The sequence below is a fragment of the Corvus cornix genome, chromosome 28 (genome assembly GCF_000738735.6).
Source record: "Corvus cornix cornix isolate S_Up_H32 chromosome 28, ASM73873v5, whole genome shotgun sequence".
Classification (NCBI taxonomy): domain Eukaryota; kingdom Metazoa; phylum Chordata; class Aves; order Passeriformes; family Corvidae; genus Corvus; species Corvus cornix.
In genome coordinates this window covers 1090437-1112166 of record NC_046356.1, presented here as the reverse complement: position 1 = coordinate 1112166, position 21730 = coordinate 1090437, and the positions used below count along the sequence as shown (strand labels likewise).

Here is a 21730-nt window from a genome sequence, read left to right as displayed (position 1 = left end):
CCATCCCAGCCCCGCTGCACTGCAGGGTCCATCCGGGGCCGGGTCGCAACCGCGCAGGCCCGTCCAGGCCTCAGCGCTCCCGGGTGACCCCAGAACCCACAGCGGGGCTGCCCCGGCCCCACCTGTCCGGGGCCGGCGCTGTGCCGAGGGGCCGCGCCAGCCCAGCGCCGCGGAAGGTGCCCGGGGGCCTCCCGGGGGGGCGGCGCGGCCGGGCTGCGGCCGTCACGCAGGTCCCGCCGGGCCCCTCCGGCCCCTCGGCGAGGCACCCGGGGGGCGGCGGCTGCCAAGCAGCAGCTGCCGGGCGGAGGCTCCTGCGGCGGGACCCTCGGGGACCCCGGCCCTGCCCGCCCTGCCCCGCCAGGGGCCCCGTCGGCGGCGCGGGGGGGGAGCTGCGGGCGGCGACGACAACCAGCGGCCCGCCCCCGGTCCCCGCCGCCCCGCCCCCGCGCTCGGTGGGCGGGGACCGCGGCAATCCGCGCTGTGGTTGGCCGCATCACCTGCCAATCAGACCAGCAGAGCCTTCCCATTGGTCAGAGCCCCCCTGTCTTATCAGTCCATCTCGTGGAGCTCCCGTGTCGTCACCGTCGCTGCACCGCTGGCAAACGTCCCCCTCCGCTAGGAAACATAGTCCCCACCACGGCGGTGCCCCCGCCGCGCCGCCGCGGCCCCATCCCGCCGCCCCCGGTGCGGCCACGCGTGTGCCGGTGCCCCGGGGCGCGCGCGGGGCGGCATCATCCCCCCCGCTCCCCGCCGCTCGTACGGGCAGCGGATGGATACGGCGGGGGCGGGGCGTGCGGCAGCGGGTTGGGCGGGCGTGCGGGGGGAGGCGGCAGAGGCGGGCGCGGGGGGGGTTGCGGGGGGGAGACGCCGTCGCTGCCGCCGCCGCGGGGGGAACCATGCGGGGGCCGCGGGGCGGGCGGCAGGGACAGCGGCGGGAGGCGGAGCGGCGGCGGCTGCGGCGGCCCCGGCGGCGGCAGCAGCAGCAGCGTTAGGGCCCGGCCCGGCGCGGGGCGGGGCCGCGGGGCGGTCCGGGGCGCACGCGCCGCCCGGTGCGGGGCGATCGCGCCGCTTCGCTACATTGTATCCGCCGGCGGCGGAGAACAATAGGCGCCGCCGCCGCCCCCGGGCCTGGGCGCCGCGGCCGCCCCCGCCCCCGCCGCGACCCCCGCCACCCTTCATGCGCTTCCCCTGCCCCGGGCGCGCCGGGCCTGGAACAGGTAAAAAAAAAAAAAAAAAAAAATATATATATATATAAATAGTAAAAATAATAACCGAGCCAACCCGGCCGCGCCGCCCCGGGGCTGCGCGGAGCGGGGGTCCCGGCGCTGCGGGCGCGGGGGGTACCGGAGCTGGGGGTGCCGGTGTGGCGGGGCTCGGAGCGCGGCCCCCTCGCTCGGTGCGCCCGCGGCTGCGGGCGCGGAGCGGGACGGGACGGGCTCGGCGCTATTGTCCCCTCGGCAAAGTTTGCCGGGGCCGGGGAAAGGGGGGGCGGCAGCGGCGGGGCGGGCTCGGGGGGCGTGTGGGGCGGCTGCAAGGGGGTGCGCGGGTCCCCGCCGGGGAGGGGGGCCCGCGCTCGGTCCTGCTGCGAACTTCAGCCGAGCGCAGCCCGCCGGCCGCCCCCGGCCCGCCGCAGCCCCCCCGGGGGTCCCTGAGCCCCTTCCCGGCTCGGGGGGCTGCGGGAGCCGCGGGACCCAGCGCGGGGGTGGCTGCTTCGGCTTCGCCCCGCGGCTGGGAGGGGGCCTGTGGGGGCCGCTTCGCCCCCCTGCGCTCTCCGGTCCGGTCCGGGAGGGGGCTGGGGGCTGCCCACCGGGACCCCGTCCCTACGGCGCGGGGGTCGCGGGTGGGGGGCAGCGAACAACTTCACCCCCACTCCCGGCCCGCGCCTGTCCCGGGGCCGCCGAGCCTTTGTCCGGGCCGGGGAGGGACCCCGGGGGCACGGGGACATCTGGGAGGGGGACCCGGCCCAGCGCCCCGGCCCCGCGGGCTGCTTTGGGGTCAGAAAGTGTGCGTGGAATAAATAAAAATAACACCCCCCCCCCAGCCTGGCTTTGGGGCGGCCACGGGTTTTGTTCACGTTGTCCCCGGGTGCCTCGGGGGTGCAGGGTTTGGAGGGGCTGGGAAGTGATGTGCCCCCCTCCCTCCTTCCACGGGTTCTCCGGGGTTTCTTCTCCCCCAGCCACACTTGAGGCACCGGGGCAGAAGGTTGGGAAAGTGGCTTTAAAAACACTGACCAGATGCACTGATGACACTTTGAAAAAGGCTTTTCAAAGAAAATGAAAAGAAGGGGAAAAAAAAAAAAAAAGAAAATTCCCTGGCTGTTTTTTATAGTGGTGAAGGCTTTTTACACGCTGGGCTGATTTCAGCCTTTTTTTATGAAACTTCATTGAAATGTAGTGGCTGAGCCTACAAACACTTTGGATCATGTGGAGTTTTCTTTTTTTTTTTTACTTTTTTTTTTTTTAACCTTATGATTAATGAGTTAAATTTATTGGCCAGCTGCCCTTTGTAACCATGAATGAGTTCCTTAAAAAAAAAAAAAAGGCTGAAAAAAAAAAAAAGGAATCTTTTATCTCATCCCAGGCCTCTCTTCTTCCCTCCCAAAGAAATATTTTTCTGTCATAGCAAGCTGGCCAAAAAGATCAATCTCCCTTTTGAAAAAAAATAATCTGCAAAATTAGGAAGAATAATATTTACCTATCTTGCAAGGTTGCCTGGAGGGCTTTATTTTTGCAAAAACACTCCGAAAACAAAATTTTTTTGTTTCCAGTCCCTTTTGGGAGTGGAGAGGTTCAGTTCTCACTGAGCACAGCCTGGCTGGGCATCCCCAAACACAGCCCCTGAAAAAGCAGCTGCAGGTGCTCGGCGACCCGAAGGAAAGAGCTGTAACATCAGACTTTTTATTTTTTTTTCCCTTTTTTTTTTTTTTTTTTTAAACAAAACTCAGCAAGGACAAGAGAGCCTCCTGCGGGGAGCAAGCGTGGGGGAAGGCGAGGGGGCGAGCCGAGCCAGACAAGCGCCTGAGTGATAACTTGCCTGAACCCTTTGATAAATGAGTTGACTCTTTTTTTTTTTCCCTTTTTTTTTTTTTTCCCCTTTCCCCCCCTTCATTTGCCACACGCCAGGAACAGAATTGGCCCGAACTAGTGGAATTGGCAGCAAAAAACTAACATACAAGTGTGTCTGGTCAATGGAGCGCTTGTTCCTGCCACTGGGTGCTGTGTGAGGACTCCGACTGTGCTCTGGCCCCGGAGTTGGACGCTGCAGACGCGCTCAGGGTTTTTCTTTTCTCGCCTCTCCGCTCTGTCTTTTTCAAATATTCATCAATGGGGTGGGTAGTTTGCTGTAGTCATTAAAATATCTCTCTCCCCTCCCCCTCGCTTTCTCCAGGACTGCCACTGTTGAGTCTGTGGGAATATGAATCAGCAGCAGCAGAGAATGGCTGCAGTTGGGACAGACAAAGAGCTCAGTGACCTGCTGGACTTCAGTATGGTGAGCGAGCGCGGCCGGGGGGCTGCGCAGCCCCGGGGCTGGGAGCTGCACAGGGGAGGAAATGTGAGCCCGTAAATTGGACATGATGGGTTTCAGATGTGCCGTGTTTGTGTGTGTGCACATGTGCTGCAACTTGTTTATTTTCAAGTTAAAGCAAAGCCTCTGCCCCTCCTCTCCCCCTCTTCCCCTCAGACGTGTGTTGTTCCCTCGCAGGGAGGACAGAGAGGTCTCTTTTCTGGATGGGAAATTTTGGGGGAATTAACAGAGTTGTGTATTCTCTGTTTAAATGCTCGCTGGGTGACTGTTTCTGCAGCCATGCAGAGATGTAACTTCAGTAGCTGATTAATCAAGCTTTTTTCCTCTCCCTCGATCCAGACTATTAAACTTTTGCTCCCACAGGTTATTTTGTCACAGTTTGAAACGTGTCCAAGCTCTCCAGCACATTATTTTTGCAGGAGTTGGACACTTGTGCTCCCCATGCTCTGCTCTTCTGTATCCTGGAAACCTTGAACTGCATTTAGGAGCTGTTTATTTTCAAAGAAACAGGACCTAAGAGTTCCCCCTGAAAGGGTGTGCACAGCTCGGAGGGAGGAGAAGTCCCTTTAGTCACAGCAGAGCGGGGTTAGTCCCTGGCACATCCCACCGTGGCACTGCCAGCGGTGCCGCCTCTCCTTGGCAGGTGACTCATGGAGGGCAGAGCTGGTGTTCAAAGGCAAATAACTGTCTGTGGGGTTCCTCTGTTGTGTGCTGCACCCTCATGGCCCTCGGAGCGTGTGTCTTGCTGTCGAGATAAGCAAACGTGCTGCAGAGATAGAAACAACAGCTCCAGCAGGGGGAATGGCCGTGAGAGTCACCCCAGCCCGGGTCACCCAGCCCACATCACTCTGCTGGGCTGATGTTCCTGCCTCTTGGAGGAGAAGGGACAAAAAGTGGTGGCAGGGCAGAGCTAGGGTCACCTGCTGTCCTGGTGGCTGTGGCACCTGTGGGTGTGCTGAGGCTCATCTGCTTTTCTGCCTCCACACGCTGAGGTTCAGCCCTGGGAAATAAACCTTTGCTGCAGCTGGGGGTTGTACCTGTCCTGGCAGGGCTCTGTGCTGCAGAGGGGCACGGGGGAGGGAGGTCTCTCAGCCCCCCCGAGCAGCTCTCCTGCAGGAGAGGCCCAGTTCTCCCAGTTTCACACTTCTCTTGGGAGGCTGGTTCCATTACGTTGCTGGTGATGGGCCTTTCCAGTAGAACGCGTTACAGTGGGTACAGGGACTGCAGTGGTGGTATCCCTGTAAAACCTCGAATCTGCTCAGGGCTTGCTGTGGTTATTTGTCCCTCTCAGAGGTCCTGCAGGTTGGCAGGAGCCCTGGGGCTTTCCATCAACTGCACTTTGGGTCAGTAACCCAGAATCTGCTCCCTGATGGTGGCTGCAGCAGCTCCCACTTCGTTTTTTCTCCTCCTTGGAAAAAAAAAATCAAATCCCACTCCCCATTTAGAGCTTTGAAAAACCCCCAAGGCCTTCTTTTCCAATTTAACCACCCATCCTCATTTGCATGCCTAGAGCTGTATTCCCTGCAGGAGTCCTGACCTGGTCCCTCTGTACACAAATGTTTCTGTCCCTGGAGGTGAATCCACACCAGAAAGGTTCAATTTGGGTTCGGATTCAATGCTTTTCCACTGGTATGATTCTGGGAAGGACCAGAACTCATCCTGTGCTCCTCCAAGGCTGGTGTAGAGGTGCTGGGGGTAGCTGCTCACAGCATCAGGGCCTGCAAATGTCATTTGCCAGCAAATGACTCGAGGACGTTCCCTCCAGCATCCGCTGGCCGATGGGCTCCGGCGCAGCCTGGACCAGAGCCAGCTCTGTCTCACAAACCCTCATCCCCGCACACCCATCTCCTCGCTGTGCATAAAGGGAATATTAACATCTCGAGGATGAGGAGCTGAAATGGAAAAGCTTCCTAGACAGGAGATGAGTCTGTTGAGGAGGCGCTCCGTGGCTTGCTCTCCCTGTGTCCTTGGGATACAGGATTTTTGACCACAAAGCTTGCTCTTTCAAGTGTATTTATATTTTTCTTTGAATAAACAGGAGTGGAGCATTGGTTCAGTAATCCTCTCCAGGAGAGTAGAGGGGAGGGAAAAGTAGAGATACTCAGAGCAGCTGGAAGCATTTGCTTCAGATCAGTGTTTTGATTCTTTTTTTCTAGGGAAAATGTGTTCAGCCCCAGCAGTCTGTGGTCCAGTCCTGCACTGGGTTTTGCTGTGCAGGGAAGGAATTTTAAGGCCCTAAGGGGATGGCATCGCCTGCCATGAGTTCCTGGGGTCAGTCAATGACAGAGTTGTGTGAGATGCTGCAAACTGGGCCTGCAGTCCTGAAAGAAGAGACTCGTCTCATCCCCTCTTTAGTAAATAAATCCATTGGGTAGATGTTGAGCTCCAAAGCACTCACCAAAAGCTTTGTGCCACTGTAATTTGCCAAAAAGGGCAGAAATCGAAGGAATCTGTAAGTGAGCAGGAGTCAAAGGAAAGGCCCAGTGATGCTTTGGGGTGTGCATGGCAGCACACTTACCTCTACCCCCAAATAAATTGCCTTTTCTAATTGCCCCAAAGTGCAGGTAATTTGTAAGCTTGCCTTCACCACTGCTGTCTGGCAGCAGGCCCAGCTGGGCTGGCAGATCTGGAGAGGAGCTTTTGAGAAAGCATCCTGCCTGTAGACCCGAGTGGGCAGCTCAGCCTATTGATTAGGCTGGGCTTTGGTGGCTGCCAGGCTTTGCAGCTCAGCCTGATGGGCACAGGCTGTGTATGGGGGGAGCTGCCCTTGGCCTGTGCTGTCGGGAGATGCTCAATCACAAGAACCTGGATATGAGGAAAAGGTTCTTCCCCCCGAGGCTGCTGGGCACTGCCCAGGCTCCCCAGGGAATGGGCCCGGCCCCGAGGCTGCCAGAGCTGCAGGAGCGTTTGGACAGCGCTCTCAGGGATGCCCAGGCTGGGATTGTTGGGGTGTCTGTGTGGGGTTGGATCAATGATCCCTGTGGGTCCCCTCCAGCTCAGGATATTCCAGGATTCTCAGACATTTTGTGGTTCCTGGTTACCCCAGGCAGTGTCTCGCTTGTGGCAGTGTTGGTGTGCAGTGGGAAGGTGCCACACGGGTGTCCTGGCTGGGCTGAGCTGCTCTGAGGGACAGGGACACCCTGGGCAGGGGACAGGGGAGCGGAGCAGCCCCGGGTGTGTCGGTGCCGCCGAGTGCCAGCCGAGCCGGGAGCGGGCGTGTGCCAGTGCCAGCCGGGGCTCTGGCAGGAGCGAGGTGCTGTTAACAGCCATGATTATTAGCAGAGTATTAACCATATGCTGCGGGGAGCTGCCTGGCAGAGGGGCTTTCTGGCTCGCCGCAGGGTGGGCAGGGGCTTGAGCAGTCACACGGGACCTGCTGCTCCCGCTGCGCCACGGCCCCAGCCCCGGATCTGGGGGTGGGAGCCGAACTGCTGGCAGCAGGCAGGGCTGGAGCAGCTCCTGCTGCTCTGCTGGAGGATGCTGAAGCCGTGCCCTGCTCCGGCCAAGCCCCAGCGCCTGCATTTCCGTGATAAAACTCTGAGTTTTGCTCAGAGCGAAGCAGTTGTAGAGTTTAAAGTTTGACTTCACACCGCAGTGGGCGTTTGGGGCTGTAGTCAGGAAGGTCTGTCTTAAGTGAGCATGTATAAAATGTCCTGCTGGCAATGTATTTTGAGTCAAATTCCCTCTTCTCCCTGAATTAACAGCTGGATAGTTTCCATGCTGCAAAGTAAGATTTCAGGTTTGGAGTTCAGGCCTGAGGTTGGTTCAGCCTGGAGTTCATCAGGTGGGAGAGGGGAGAGAGTGAGCACTGATTTCATTTGAGAAGCGATGCACTTCTAGATGTGCACAATCAATGAAATGCTGCTTGATGTTCCCTGTTTCTGGCAAATTCCCTTTCTTCCTTAGGAGTTTGCTGTATGAAGTGTGGGGTCTCTTGGCTATAACCTCCTCAGGGGAGCGTGCAGGCGTTTGGGTCTTCCCGTGCTCTGGATTTGCCTATTTTACCCTGGGAGAAACAGAGGGAGAATAAATTCTTTGGGAGGGGTGGAAATCGAGCTAGGAAGGAATGCAGAAGTTGTCAGCTCTCAGGGAGGCTGGAGGTAGGACTTGAAAAACCAAATACAGCGATTTAAGGTGGGGGATTTTACATAACCGTTTAAATCTACATTATTCAAATCTAACAAAGGCCAAGTAATGACCCAGTTACAACCCTTGAGAGCTCATGCCTGGGTCCCTCCTCAATGCCTGGGTCCCTCGGTAGGTGCCAGCTCCGGTTCATCTCCTCCCTCCCCCCAGTTTATTTTTAAAGCAGCATTTAAAAGCAGAAAGGAAATTTGCAGTGGGTGGATGAACTTTGCCTGTGAGCGACACACGCCAGCGAAGGCACTTCACGTATGACTTGTGCCAGGCTCCTCGGGGCAGCCTCAGCCCACACCTCAGTGGAAAAAGAGGCTGGGAGCAAGAAAAAAGCCCAGAACACCTCCTGGGGTTGGCAAGTCATAAGTGTGGAGGGGTAACCCGGGGTTCCCCCCTCTCCATCACCCTTCTTTGACAGCATGAGGTTGTGTCAGGGCTGGGCATGGAGCTCAGGGAAAGGTTCTTCCCCCCGAGGCTGCTGGGCACTGCCCAGGCTCCCCAGGGAATGGGCCCGGCCCCGAGGCTGCCAGAGCTGCAGGAGCGTTTGGACAGCGCTCTCAGGGATGCCCAGGCTGGGGTTGTTGGGGTGTCTGTGCAGGGCCAGGGGCTGCACTGATGATCCCTGAGGGTCCCTTCCAGCTCAGGATATTCCAGGATTCTGTGCTTTAGCATCCCCACTTGCCCTGCTGCAGGAAGGGGTCCATGACTCCTAAATCCCCTGGGGAGGGAGAGCAGGAAGGTGTTGCATCAGCCTCGAAGTCTCTCTCCAAGCAGGTGGAGGAGGGGAGGGGTTCCCGGGGCTGAGAGGGGTGTGGGGGTGTTTTGGGGGTGCTGGGCATCACTGCCCTGGGGGGGACACTCCTCCTGTTCTGCAGAAGCAGAAGGTGCTGGGTGCACAATGGAACAAGGCTGTTCATTTTCTCCACTCATGTTTGCTGCTTAAACCTTGGGTTTTTCAGCCTCAGCAAGTGCTGAGCAGAAACGCTCCTGAAAAGAGCCGGCAGTGCGGTTGTTTTAATTTTTTGTTTGTTTTTTGTGTGTGTGTGTGTGTGTGTGTGTGCTCCCTGCCGGTCTGTTCATGGTGCATCCCTTCCCCCCTGCTCACACACACAGACCTGCCCCTTGGGAGTTTAATCTTAATCTCCTTCCCCACCTGAACAAGAGGGAGTGAGCAGGGGCAGGGTGGGATCAGCCACCTCAGTTCCAATTTCAGCACTTCTGGAGACGTTTGCAGAACCCCCCCTGGCCTGCAGCGGTGCAGAGGAGCGGGAGCTGCAATCTTTGGGGTTTGTTTGTATTTTCTAGCCCAACTTCCTGAGGAAACAAAGCTCATCCGATGGTGGGGCTGCTGGGCCACCCCAAACACCTTGGGAGCCCCTGGGGTGAGCAGCAGCCTCGAGGCACATGCCAGGGGGCTGTGGGCAGGCAGGTGAGGGCAGGTGTGTGCAGGCAGCTGGGGTGAGCACTAAACACTGTTCACACCTTCATTTAAATCCGTGTATAAAACATCTACACCCCGCGCACGCACGTACACCATCCCAAATTTGTGCTCTTTATGAATGGCACTTGGTTCCTTAACTGCTCTCTTTGCATCTCTACCACATTTAACTGGTTTTTGTTGTTGTTTTGTTTTTTTTTTTCCCTCCCCAGCATTTGTGAAAACAAAGCTGGGCAGACAGTTCTGTACAAAGGAATGTTTCTGACCACGGCCAGACATCAGCTATGTCAGGGCATGAAACGCTGCCTTTCTGTAGGCTCTTGTGCCATTACATTGTTTAATCTTCAAAGCATTAAACTTTTAAGTTACTCAGACATTACAAAGCTAAAAATAATAAAAATTCAAATGACTTGGTGGTGAAAGTATCTTGAGTAGAAAAAGGATATTAAAATGTTAATTCACTGAGCGTTTTCCCACCAGTTGTTTTATTGGCTGGAGCTCCATTTGTGTGGAGGAGAATTAGTTTTCTTTTCTGCTGCACGCAGGTGCATGTAAATTATTAAATAGCAGCCTCTGAAACTCTCCCAACTTTTATTAAAAATATTTATACAGGTTAGGTGACGAGGTGTGCAGTATTTTTGAGGAAGCTCCTGGCAGGAGAGGCTCAGTTGTGATAATGAAGCTGCAGCGACAGAGCAAACAAGTCCCCAGAGCGACCGATTCTGTGAAATACATTAATTTTTTAAATCATGAGTAACTGCCTTTGCCCTTGGAGCAGCTTCTCCCCCCAGGCCCCAGGGCTGTGTCAGGTCCTGGTGCTGCTGCAGCCCCCAAAGCAGCGGGGTGGGAGCTGCTCCATGAGGCTGGGGGTCATCCCCAAGCCCTCCCTGCCCGTGCCAGCTGGACACACGGGCAGCCCTTGTCCTGCCCAGGCCCTGCACGTGGCTGGAGGTGTGGGATGGGACCAGGACTCCTGTGGGAGCTGGGAGAGTGAGGGATAAAAGGAGCTTTGCTGTCATTATCCTGCTGGCTGTTTATGAATGGAGTCGGCCTTTCCCCAGGGCTCACCTGTAGCTGGGGTGAGCAATTTGGGGATGAAACTGTTGGTTTGGACCGCAGCAGGGATGCTCCTTGGCTGGTTTCCAGCTGCCCTGAGGAGCCAGGGGCTGTGCAGGTGGGGATGTGTGTGTCAGAGCAGGGCTGTGCCTCCCTCCCGCCCCTCCTGCGTGATGGAGCAGGGACACCAGGAAAGTTTTTTGCATCAATAAAGGGCTGCTCTCCCCCTCCCCTCCCCCAGTGTGACCCCTTTGCAGCAGCACAGTAAAACCAACACACTGAAATCTCTTTTCTCTTCCCTTCTCTCTCATCTCCTTGTTTTTCTAGATGTTTCCCTTGCCAGTGGCTAATGGAAAAAACAGACCCACGACCCTTGCGAGCACTCAGTTTGGAGGATCAGGTACTGTCATCTTTTTTTTTCCCCCTTATACCATAATGTTTCTTGCAATAAATCTGTGTTTGGTTCCAGAGACGCCACAGCAGAGGGGGTTCTGTTCTTTGGTGATGTGTTTTTCTGGTGGTGCTCTGCTGCTGTTTCTCTGCATGGTTTCTGTGTTGCTCCACGTGTCTCTGGGTGGGCAAAGCTGCTCTTGCTGATCTGGCTCCCATTAAGAAGTTGCTGCCTGAGCTGGAGGTTGTTGTCCCACTGCTCCAGGAGCCTGGGAGCAGACAGGGCTGTTCTCTAAGCTGCTTAGATGTGTCTGCACTGCCCTGGAAGACTTCTGCTGTTCCCCTCTGAAGAGGGGTGGTGGTGGCTTGTTCCTGGTGCAGTTTGGGGGTGTGCTCCATGCAGCCCCTCCAGCAGCTCCCTGCTGTTGGATGGGATCTCAGCATTCCCAAAGGGATCTGCAGAGCCCTCCAGGGTGCCAAGAGGGGACCACGGATGCTGACATCCGAGGCCTTTGGGAGCAGGGTGGTGGGGAGGAGTGGGCTGGAGATGTGGCCGCAGTTGGAGACTGAAAATGTGCTGGTTGATTTGAGGCTCAGGTGGAGAATTCCTGGGCAGTGCTGTGCCAGGATTGGAATGCCCAGGGAAGCTGCTCTGTGCAGGGCTCGCACAGCACCTGGCGTGAGGGAAGTTCAGCTAATCTGCCCTTCTTGCTGAACACTTTGTGAATGGTTCAAACTCGACCTTCCCTACCCTGGGCTGGCTCCAGCTGTGCAGGGAAACTCCTGGCTGTGCTGTGACACTGGGAGGCATCCCAGAGACTGGGCTGGGATTTCTGGAGAGCAGCTTTGATGCCCCAGTGGGGCACTGGGGAAGCTGCAGCAGCGGGATGGGCAGTCTGCCCTGCCCTGCTCCTGCCCTCTGGACCAGGGAAACGTGATGCTCTCAGACTGAGCTGTTCAGCTGCATGTCAGGATGGTTTGGAGCAAACACTTTTGCAGGGAGGGAAGCTGTTGAGTGGGCGCTGGAGGAAACTGGAGGGGAGAAAACGTTCGGGTTAACCCAGATGGAAGCTGATCTCTGCAGAGAGTGTTCCTTGTGCTGTTAAAATAATCCACAAAAGACGTGCTACACGCTGGGGAGAGAGGAGCAGTGCAGGAGCTCCCATTAATCCATTTCCTGCTCAGAGCCTGCCTTGGCTGCCGGGTCCGTGGTGCTGGCCAGGAGCAGGGGCTGGAGCGGGGCCCTGCGGCTCAGCCGGACCCCCCTGTGGCCCACACGACACCGAATCTTTGATTCTTCCCCCAGCCCTTCTTTTCTTTCGGGTGAGTGAAAGGTAACATTGACACCACCCTTCCTCTGGGCTGCTGCTCTCTGAGCCTGACTGGGAGCAGTTCATGAAAACAGAGCACTGGTGTTATACAACTGCACTGAGGGACCTTGCACAACCCCTGCTGTCCCAGCCTCGGACGCTGCAGAGGCTCCCTCATCCTGCCATGGCCATCCTGGCTTGGGAATGCAGCTCAGGGCTGGGTGTGGGGCAGGAGCTTTGCTCCAGCAGCACAGTTATCCCTTGGTCATCCCTTTGGCCTCACCTGGAGATCAGGGGACAAATTTCATCTGAGACTCAGCTTTGGGACTTCTCCCTGCTCCTGAATCTTTGGCTTTTTGCTGGAGGGGTGGGTAACTGCAGTAAGACATCAGCGAGCTGTGCCATGCACAGGGCTGTGCTCTGCCTGCTAGAAGGATCCAGGGTGTCTAAACAAGGTCCTAGAACATGGCAAGGGGTTGTTCTCACAGTTTGTTGGTGTTGGTTTAGCTTTATTCACTGACTGACAGCAGGGTGCAATCAGGTACTAGTTAGAATTGTAGTCATGGAGCGCTTTGGGTTGGAAGGGACCTTAAAGTTCATCTTTTTCCACCGCCTGCCATGGGCAGGGACACCTTCCACTATCCCAGGGTGCTCCAAACCCCAGCCAGCCTGGCCTTGGTCATCCCCCAAGGTAGTTCAACCCCCAGGGTTGTTCATCCCCCAAGACAGAGGCAGCCATCCAGCTCAAACTTTGATTTGAAGTGGAACCATCATTAACCCTGATGTGGTCAGAGGGTGGAGAGCAGATGGTCCTTGGATTTGGGGATCTGGACTTGCTGGGGGAGCGGAGCACCTCACAGCCACACCATAACCTGCACCTGGAGGTGGTCACCCTAAATCTTGCCACGCAGGAAGGCCTGGGCATCATCTTTAATGTGCCACGTGTGTTCCAAGCACTTCTCAGTCCGGGGCCTGGACCAGCACTGAAGGCAGTGCAGCATTTCCCCTCTGCCTGCAAAGGAGAAGCAAACCCTGATTTGTCTGAGTCGTAGCTCGGTGCTGTGCACCACAGTGCCAGGATCTCTTTATTTGGGCTTCTTGTGGCCACCTCAGGATAACAAACTGCTCTTGTCTCCTGTGCCAGAAATATTGGTGTTCTATCCTTCTGTCCACCCAGGATGGGAACCCGTCCCTGGGTTAGTGTAGTTGGGTTGGACATGGGAATTCGTGATCCCCCTCTTCCCATCTCCTTGTGGAAATACTGGGGCAGTGTGCAGCTTTTATTCTTCTTCCCCTCCAGAGGAGCTGTTACCTCCAGGCTCTTTCCTCCCCAGGGAAGTGAGGAGGCTAGGAGGGAAGGGAGCAAAGCACTGACTGATCAGTCCAGGCCAAAATGAGATTCTTGCTTCCAAAGTCCAGCTGGCAAATAAAGGAGCAGAGCCATTTGAAACAGGGAATCCCAGTGGTAAAATTGCCCCAAATTCAAATCCTTTTCAAATTCAAAATTTCTGTACCCAGAAGTGTTGTGAACCACTGGCACAGGCTGCCCAGGGCAGTGATGGAATCACAATCCCTGGAAGTGTTCAGAGCAGGTGTTAATGTGGCACTTGAGGACCTGCTTTAGTGGTGAACATGGTGCTGGGCTGACAGTTGGACTTGAACATCTCAAAGATCTTTTCCAACCTTAGCAATTCCATGATTCTAATAACTGCCCTGGCCAAGCTGTGACCCCTTTACCACGGGAACCCCTTTTTCTCCCCGAGGCCAGAAAAATTCAAAGTGTTCATGCAAACCCTCCAGCGTTGAGATCCCTTTGCTTTCCTCTTTGCCTCCTGCTTTTATTTTAAGCCCTGCCACCGTTTCCCTCATTTCTGTCCTCAAATGCTCCGGGGAGGAACTGGCTTCGCTCCCCCGCTGCATGGACAATCCAGCACCTCCGCTTTGCCTTTTCTTGGCAAGGAGAGACCCAACAATTGCCACAAGGATGGAGCTGACGTCACCCAGGCCGTGGCTGCAGCATTTATAGCACATATAGGTCACCGCGGGAAGTTGGTCTTCCTGGGGCAGGGAGCTGCAACCAGTGTTTTCCAGCATGGGCTGTTTGCTGCCAGGGTGTTATTTTAGCCAGGGTGCTCAGCCCGTGCCTGTGGTCCTGCTCCTCAGAGGGTTTCACCATCCCCTCCCCAAAAAGTGTTTGTTACTTGCAGCAGCAAAACATCTCGAAGCGCGTCCCCCGTCGTATCACAGTTCACAAATGACTAATCTGAGCTGCAGCAAGCTCCCTCCCAGCGCCTCACCGAGCCCTGCCTCGAGCAGGAAACCACTGGGGCTGAATTTCACATGGAAATGACCATTTTAATTGACATCAAGGCAGTGGGAGTGGCCGCAGGCAGCAGAGTTGTGCTGTGGCCTCGTGGCTGCTGAGTTTTCTGCAGGCTTGGTGCGTGCCGGCTGCACCTTTGCTCCAGCAAAGGGGTTTGGGCTCCGCAGAGCAGGGAGATAAACCCAAGGCACGTGGCAGTGCAAGGTGAAACATCTCCTGGAGCAGCGCACGAGCAGCACTTCCACCTGTGGGTAATGCGGAGGGTGTGCAGCCATCTCCCTTCCCATCCCGAATGGTGTGGGGTGCCAGGACTGCGTCCTGTTGGGATGGGAGCCCAGGGGTCTCCTGCTGACAAATTATTCTGCTCTCAACAAGGAAAACCTCTGCTAATGTTTTTCCTTGTTCTCCCCTTTAAAATAAGCGAATTCAGCACTAAGTGCCTTTTCCTTCTTTGTGCCGGAGTGGGTTGGGCTCTTTGCTTGGGCTCTTGGGTGGGTTGGGAAGGGTGAGTCCCCTCCTGGCCCGTCGTGCTGTGGTTCCCACCCCCAAAATTCGTTGGGTGCTTCCTTGCTGGTGAGCTGAGGCTCCCTGTGAGGGAATTGCTTTGATCGGGGGAAGTTCATCAAGTCCATTTGAAGCTGGTGAAGGAGGGAGTTTTTCAAAGGGTTACAAGCTGGTGCATGTAACAAATTTTAAGTTATAGTCTGGTGAACAAAGCAAATGGATTCTCCCTGGAGGGAGGTGAGCCCGGATCCCCTTTGAAACCCGCTTTAAACAACGCACAAACGTGGATACCTGTGGCAACAGCACTGAGAGTCATAAATTCTCTGGAAGCTGGGGTTGTCTCTTTAATTGGTGCTGTGGGGGAGCTGTTTGAAGGTTTAATTATTTTGAGTGCGCAGGCAGCCTGGGGTTGGGAAGCTCTGAGCGGGATGGGCACGGTCTGGAGCAGCAGGATGGTGCTGGGCTCCCCTCTGCCCCTGGAGCCGGGTGGTTTGCAGGGACACCACGGCTGCAGGGCTGGGAAGAGCCAAGCACAGCGTTTGTGTCACTGTGCTGTCAGCAGTCGAGTCCCAGGCTGCAGAAACCCATTTGCAACTGTTCTCCGTAGTGAGGAAAGCAGGAGCTTTTATTAGCAAGGCTGTATCACGTTTTCCTACTCACTGCCTCGAGTTCCCACATGTTTTGCTTATGCTGAAGTGGGAGTGCTGGGCTCCGCTTGCTATTTTGATGGATGATGAAAGGCAGACATGAGGTGTGCAATATGGGGCTTGGTATTTAGAACTGGCACTTGCTGTTCGAGTTTGGGATCCAGGCTGCGTGTTGTTGTGGCGTGCCCCTGCAAACTGTCACCAAGCAGGCCAAACACAGAGCCACCACGACAGAAAAAGGCAAAGCAGAAGAATTCGCTTGCCAGCCCATTGGTGTGACCGTTTGTTTCACAGTAAATGTTGCTGTTTAGCCATTATCAAAGGAAGCCAAAGGAGAGCTGCGGGTGCTCACCTGGAGAGGAGAAGGCTCCAGGGAGAGCTCTGAGCCCCTTGCAGGGCCTAAAGGGGCTCCAGGAGAGCTGCAGAGGGACTGGGGACAAGGCATGGAGGGCCAGGAGCCAGGGAATGGCTTCCCAGTGCCAGAGGGCAGGGCTGGATGGGATCTTGGGCAGGAATTGTTCCCTGGGAGGGTGGGCAGGCCCTGGCCCAGGGTGCCCAGAGCAGCTGGGGCTGCCCTGGATCCCTGGCAGTGCCCAAGGCCAGGCTGGACATTGGGGCTTGGAGCAGCCTGGGACAGTGGGAGGTGTCCCTGCCCATGGCAGGTGTTTGGAAGGAGATGAGCTTTAAGGTCCCTTCCAACCCAAAACCCATTCTGGGATCCTGTGAAGAGCCTTGCCATGGCCAGATCCAGCTTGCAGAGCTGTGAGGTCTCAAGTACAGTCCCTGCACCCCCTGCTCTCCACTGCTCTGCAGCCTCTCCACCGCTGCTGCTGGCAGAGCCCGCTCCGGGGTGCAGGAGGATGCTCCAGGAGTGGCAGGGACACGCCCGTGTGCTGCAGAGCCTGGACACTCTCACTGAGGTTCATCTCCTCCGTGCCAGTCGGGCTTTCTGCTTTGCTTCTGTCTTTGCCCTTGGGAAGCTCCTGTTCTCCTTCCCCTCTCCATCCTGCTCCCAGTTTTTCCCATGGGCTGTATCCCATTTCCCAGGACATGGGAAGCAGGGTCTGGAAGAAAAGGTTGGCAGGGGGCAGGGAGTGCAGGAAATAACATGTTTGGGGGAACAAATGGCAGGGGGAGACCTTCACACCTGTGTCCCTTAATCCAGGGTCGCACCCCATCCCTGATCCTCGTGTTTTGGGGTGCACGGTCCTGCTCCCAGGGCTTCCCCACCTGCACAGATATTTCTCCTGTGCCTTTGCAGAGAGGTTGAAACAGAATCCCAGAATGGTTTGGGCCCATCCCATCCCACCCCTGCCATGGGCAGGGGCACCTTTCACTGTCCCAGGTTGCTCCAAGCCCCGTCCAACCTGGCCTTGAAATATGAAGGGCTCTCTCTTCCTTGCAATTCATTATTTCCCCTTGGATTGTATTTCAGTACTGGGAGCGAGGGTGTCCTGTCCTGCCAGAGGCACAGCTGGTTTCTAGTGGACACAGGAAGAGCGAGTCTGGGAAGAGCAGGGACGTGGTGACGGTGCTGTGGGGATGCTCTGGCAGATGGGGAGAGGCAAATGTAACCCAGTCCCTGTCTCAGTGTGTGTGTTTAACTTGGGGGGTGAAGGGTGCATGTTTTCAAGGGAAGGTTTTTGGGGGTTCTTTTGCGGTTTTTTGTTCATCTCCCACCCTGGAGAAGAATCCTCCTGACTGGATTTGAGATTTCGAACTGGGAAGGAGAACAGAAAATGCTGGGGATGCCAGAGCCAAAGCTGTACTGAGATAAGTGACAGCTTTTGTTTAGAAACTGCCAATTTGCCACAGACCTTGTTTAAGCACAGTTTTAACTTTGCCAGAATTGCTGAAGCACTGCAGGGCTGTCTTCCCAGCAGGGCTCTTTCCTTCCCTGGATGAGGCAATTCCGTACCAGGGAGGCTGTGCCTGCTCCAGGGGCTCTGATGGGATCTGTGGGTCTGATGGAAAAATCGGAGTGGGCCGAGGGGAAGCTGGGCTTGGTGTGCACCTTCAGTGTGACAAGAACAGGGACAAGCTCCAGCACTGCCTTGTCTGTAATGAGAGGAGCTGGGGGAAGCAATTAGTAAGCAAAGAGAGTAGGTTCAGCTTAGGTATTGGGAAGGAATTGTTCCCTGGCAGGCCCTGGCACAGGGTGCCCAGAGCAGCTGGGGCTGCCCCTGGATCCCTGGCAGTGGCCAAGGCCAGGCTGGACATTGGGGCTTGGAGACAGTGGGAGGTGTCCCTGCCCATGGCAGGGGTGGGAATGAGCTTTAAGGCCCCTTCCAACTCTAATCACTCCGTGGGTCTATCTGCCTGTTGGATCCCCATCTGTGTGGGCTGGGATATCCTGCCCTCTCCCAGCCCCTCCAAACAGCTGGGAGCAGGGGCACTGAGTCGCCCACCAGTCCCTGTGGAGCCAGGACAAGGGACCTGGGCAGTGTCAGGACCGGGTGCTGGGGCTTCCCTGGCACATCCCCAAGCCACCAGCCCAGCTGGATACGTGCAGGGGCCTCAACCTGATCAGCCTGGGAAGCCAGGATGGGCAATGATCCTCTTGGTGCCCCTCCTCCCGAGGGGAGGCGGAGGGGCAGGGGCTGAGCTCTGCTCTGGGACAGGGACAGGAGCCCAGGGAACGGCTGGAGCTGGGTCAGGGCTGGGCATGGAGCTCAGGGAAAGGTTCTTCCCCCCGAGGCTGCTGGGCACTGCCCAGGCTCCCCAGGGAATGGGCCCGGCCCCGAGGCTGCCAGAGCTGCAGGAGCGTTTGGACAGCGCTCTCAGGGATGCCCAGGCTGGGGTTGTTGGGGTGTCTGTGCAGGGCCAGGGGCTGCACTGATGATCCCTGAGGATCCCTCCAGCTCAGGATATTCCAGGATTCCGTGATTTCCACCTAGTGGGCAGCTCCCAGACCCACACAGCCCTGGCATGATGTGTGGGTGCTGATGGAGGAGGGATTGCATTTTAGGAAATCAGAGCTTTTTCAGAGGCTGCCCTGTGCTGGGACAGTCGGTGCCTGGTCCCTTCCAAGCAGAGCCCACCCTGTGCACACCTCAGAGCCGCCTCTGCCAGGAGGTCCCCAAATACTTGGCAAGCCTTGATTAGCACGTTGGCTTAAACAAATTGAGTTATACGCCCACGGAGGGAAGAGGTGCTGCACTCCTTCACTGGTGACTTAGAGTTTAATTAATTTTGTTGCCAAATGAGGCATGAAATACAGTCTGAAATACATTGTGGTGGTGAATGTGTAATTGTGCAGGGGCCTGGGAGCACAGCTGAGGATTGGGGATCACCTGAGGCAAGCCAGGCATGGAGCTCTCGTGGCCCCCGAACGGGGCTGTGCGACAACTGAGAGCCCATTTGGGGGGACAGACAGGGGACAGAGCCCCCCCATCACAGCAAAGCAGTGCCCAAAGATGTCACTGTGCCCACAGGTTTGTCACTGTTGGGGTTTTTCTGCCAGAGGATCCAGCTCCTGGGCAGGGCTCAGACTGGTGGCGGGGTCCCCAGGTGTGTCCTCACTGGGGCCGTTCTGTCTCTGCCATCCAAACAGGGGTTTGGTTCCGCTTTGGGGGAGGGATGGCAGCTTTGAGATCCTGGTCTGTCTGTCCCTGTCTTGCAGGGTGCAAGTACATCTGAATGAAGATCAGAAAGGGAAAATCTGAGCCGTGAGGGGAGATTTCTTGGTTCAGCTTTTGAGGGTTTCTGCAGTGGCTGTTTGGATGCTCTTCTCCCTGCCCTGATTAATGTTTCTGGAGGGAAGTTGCCCTCAGTGCCTCACTCCCTCAGTAAAGAAGGGAAAGAGGCAGTCCAGGACATCTGCCCTCATTTTTTAATCCTGAATTTTTCAATTAACTCGCCAGGTAGCCCAGCTCCAAAGCCAGCGGGGAGAAAAATCTAAAAAACACTGTCCATCTGCCTGTGAACCCTGGGAAGCACATCCCCACCTCCAAAGTGACCTCAGGCAACGTCTTCCTCTAAATTTAGCTGGGGATTGCGTCAGGAGTAAGAAGGAGGTGAAGTTAATGTGGCATAAGCTTTTTCTAGCAGGGGAGTTTGCCTGGTTAGACAGGGACTGAAAATAAATAAATGAGCTTCGTATCAGAGCCTCTGGGGCCAGGGCTGGGAGGGAGAGCAGCCTCCAGCACAAAGGGACGTGGGCAGGTGGCTTTTTTCGGAGCAAGCAGGGCAAGGCACAGTCATCTATAAACCTTGGCTTGTCCTAGCTGGGAATAACCTGCCAGGAAAGTGGGTGGTGCTGTCTGAGGGCACTGGATGTGGCCAGCAAGCTCTGGGGTCACCTCTGGCCGTGGCACCTGCCTCTCCTGGGGACTGGTGGCAGCAGGTTTGGTGGTGGCTGCTGGGCACTGCTTGAAGCAGAGCTGTTCCTCCCCTTCTCAGGGAGTTCTGAAGCATCTTCTGCCCATCCTTTCTCATCCCTGGCCCCTGGGGTGAGGAATCAGTAAGGTTTTCCCCCTCCAAAAGCCCTCCCAGGTGGGTGTGTGTGTGGCATCCAGGGGACAACCTGACCTGGAAGAAGCCAAAGTCCTTCAGGACAAGCCTTGGGGTCACTCGTGTTGCCAATCCCCTCTCTTACCTTTCTGCCTCGTCCTGCCTAAGCTGGGGGGGGACAAATCTCACTTTTGGCAAGTGACAAACCCATCCTGGTGGTGGTGAGTGCGTGACCTTTCCTCAGACAGCGGGGCTGGCCTGGGCCCCTGCTGCTTTCTGGGACATTTTATTCTGAAGCGATGTGGTGTCCCTTGCAAAGGCTCCTCCTGCCCCGCTAACATTGTTATACAAAGCAGCAGTTTGCCATCTAATTAGGAAAAATACGCACTAACCTCTACCATATGTTGCTCTTCTCCTTGGATTTGCATTTGAAAGTCCAGCTGAATTTCAATGTGAAACTGGATTTTATCCAAATGATGAATGGCCCGAGAAGCTGTGGGAAGGTGGATGTGCCTCCCCATCACATATGGTTGGTTGGTTGGTTAGTTGGTTTTTTTTTTTTTTTTCCTTTTTGAAGAAAAGAATTTAAAGCAGGGTTCCTTCATTTCTTGTCCCATGGTTCAAAGTGTTCACACCTTTCCTCCCAAACTGGGTTTGTCTGGCTGCGTGGTCATTCCAAGGCTTGTGAGGTGCAGGAGCTCCAGCTCCACGAGGGAGAGGGATTAGATTTACTCCTAACAACTCGTTTTTGGTGGCAGCTCCACTTCTGGCTGTGCCCTGTGCTGGGCTGAGCCCCAGCGTGGGCAGCAGGGGAGGGGGGATTCTGCCCCTCTGCCCCGCTCAGCTGAGACCCCCACCTGCAGAGCTGCCCCAGCCCTGGGGAACAACATCAGGAGCACGGGGAGCTGCTGGAGCCACTCCAGAGGAGGCCACGGAGCTGCTGCAGGGCTGGAGCCCCTCTGCTCTGGAGCCAGGCTGGGAGAGCTGCGGGTGCTCACCTGGAGAGGAGAAGGCTCCAGGGAGAGCTCCGAGCCCCTTGCAGGGCCTAAAGGGGCTCCAGGAGAGCTGCAGAGGGACTGGGGCCAAGGCATGGAGGGCCAGGAGCCAGGGAATGGCTTCCCAGTGCCAGAGGGCAGGGCTGGATGGGATCTTGGGCAGGAATTGTTCCCTGGGAGGGTGGGCAGGCCCTGGCCCAGGGTGCCCAGAGCAGCTGGGGCTGCCCCTGGATCCCTGGCAGTGCCCAAGGCCAGGCTGGACATTGGGGCTGGGAGCAGCCTGGGACAGTGGAAGGTGTCCCTGCCCATGGCAGGGGTGGCACTGGATGGGCTTTGAGGTCCTTCCAGCTCACACCACTCTGGATTCACTACATTTCCCAGCCCATCAGGAGCCCCTCCCGTTGCTCCTGGCACTCCCTGGAAGGGCCCTGGCCGCAGCTCCTGGGCTGGGGGCTGAGGCTTTTTGGTTTTTCACTTCAGCTGGAGCAGTGGCTGCTCCAGGCCCCTTCCCACACCGGGTGTGCTTTGGGCAGTGCTCCCCAGGGAGCAGGCGCAGAGGCTTTGCTGCTGTCTGGGCTGCTGGAGGTTTTGGGAGCCATCGCCTTGCTGAGCCCGCACTGCACACCCCCACAGGCCCTCAGAGCTGCCTGGACTTCCCACTTGGCTCAAGGCTGGGTTTTCCCCTTGTCTGAGGTCTGTTTAAGCTGAGTTAAGCTCTGTGACAAACTCGGCATTACGTTGCTGAGCTGGGTGAGCTCACATGGCTCTTAGTGACCTTTTACCTCACCTGCCTGGCAGAAAAAGCTCTTAAAAATCACTTCACATCCTGATTATTTCACATCCTCTGTGAATCTGTCATTGGAGAGTGGCTTGGGTGCCGGGCTGGCCATGGTGCTCACAGGGGGAGGGAGCTGTTTGCTCCGGGTTTCTGACTTTTGTTCTCCTTTCTCTTC

General features: G+C 56.5%; 1 protein-coding gene across 8 annotated transcripts in view; it reads left to right on the top strand.

The window, feature by feature from the left end:
- Positions 1 to 1145: 1145 nt before the first annotated feature.
- Positions 1146 to 21730, top strand: part of TCF3 (transcription factor 3) — an 82660-nt gene continuing 62075 nt past the window's right edge. For all 8 annotated transcript variants that reach the window (XM_039566056.1, XM_039566063.1, XM_039566062.1 and 5 more), the window contains exons 1-3: positions 1146 to 1217; positions 3388 to 3489; positions 10484 to 10556. In XM_039566056.1, the coding sequence (XP_039421990.1) occupies positions 3415 to 3489; positions 10484 to 10556 (148 nt within the window). In that variant the 5' untranslated portion in view covers positions 1146 to 1217; positions 3388 to 3414. The remainder of the gene's footprint in view (positions 1218 to 3387; positions 3490 to 10483; positions 10557 to 21730) is intronic.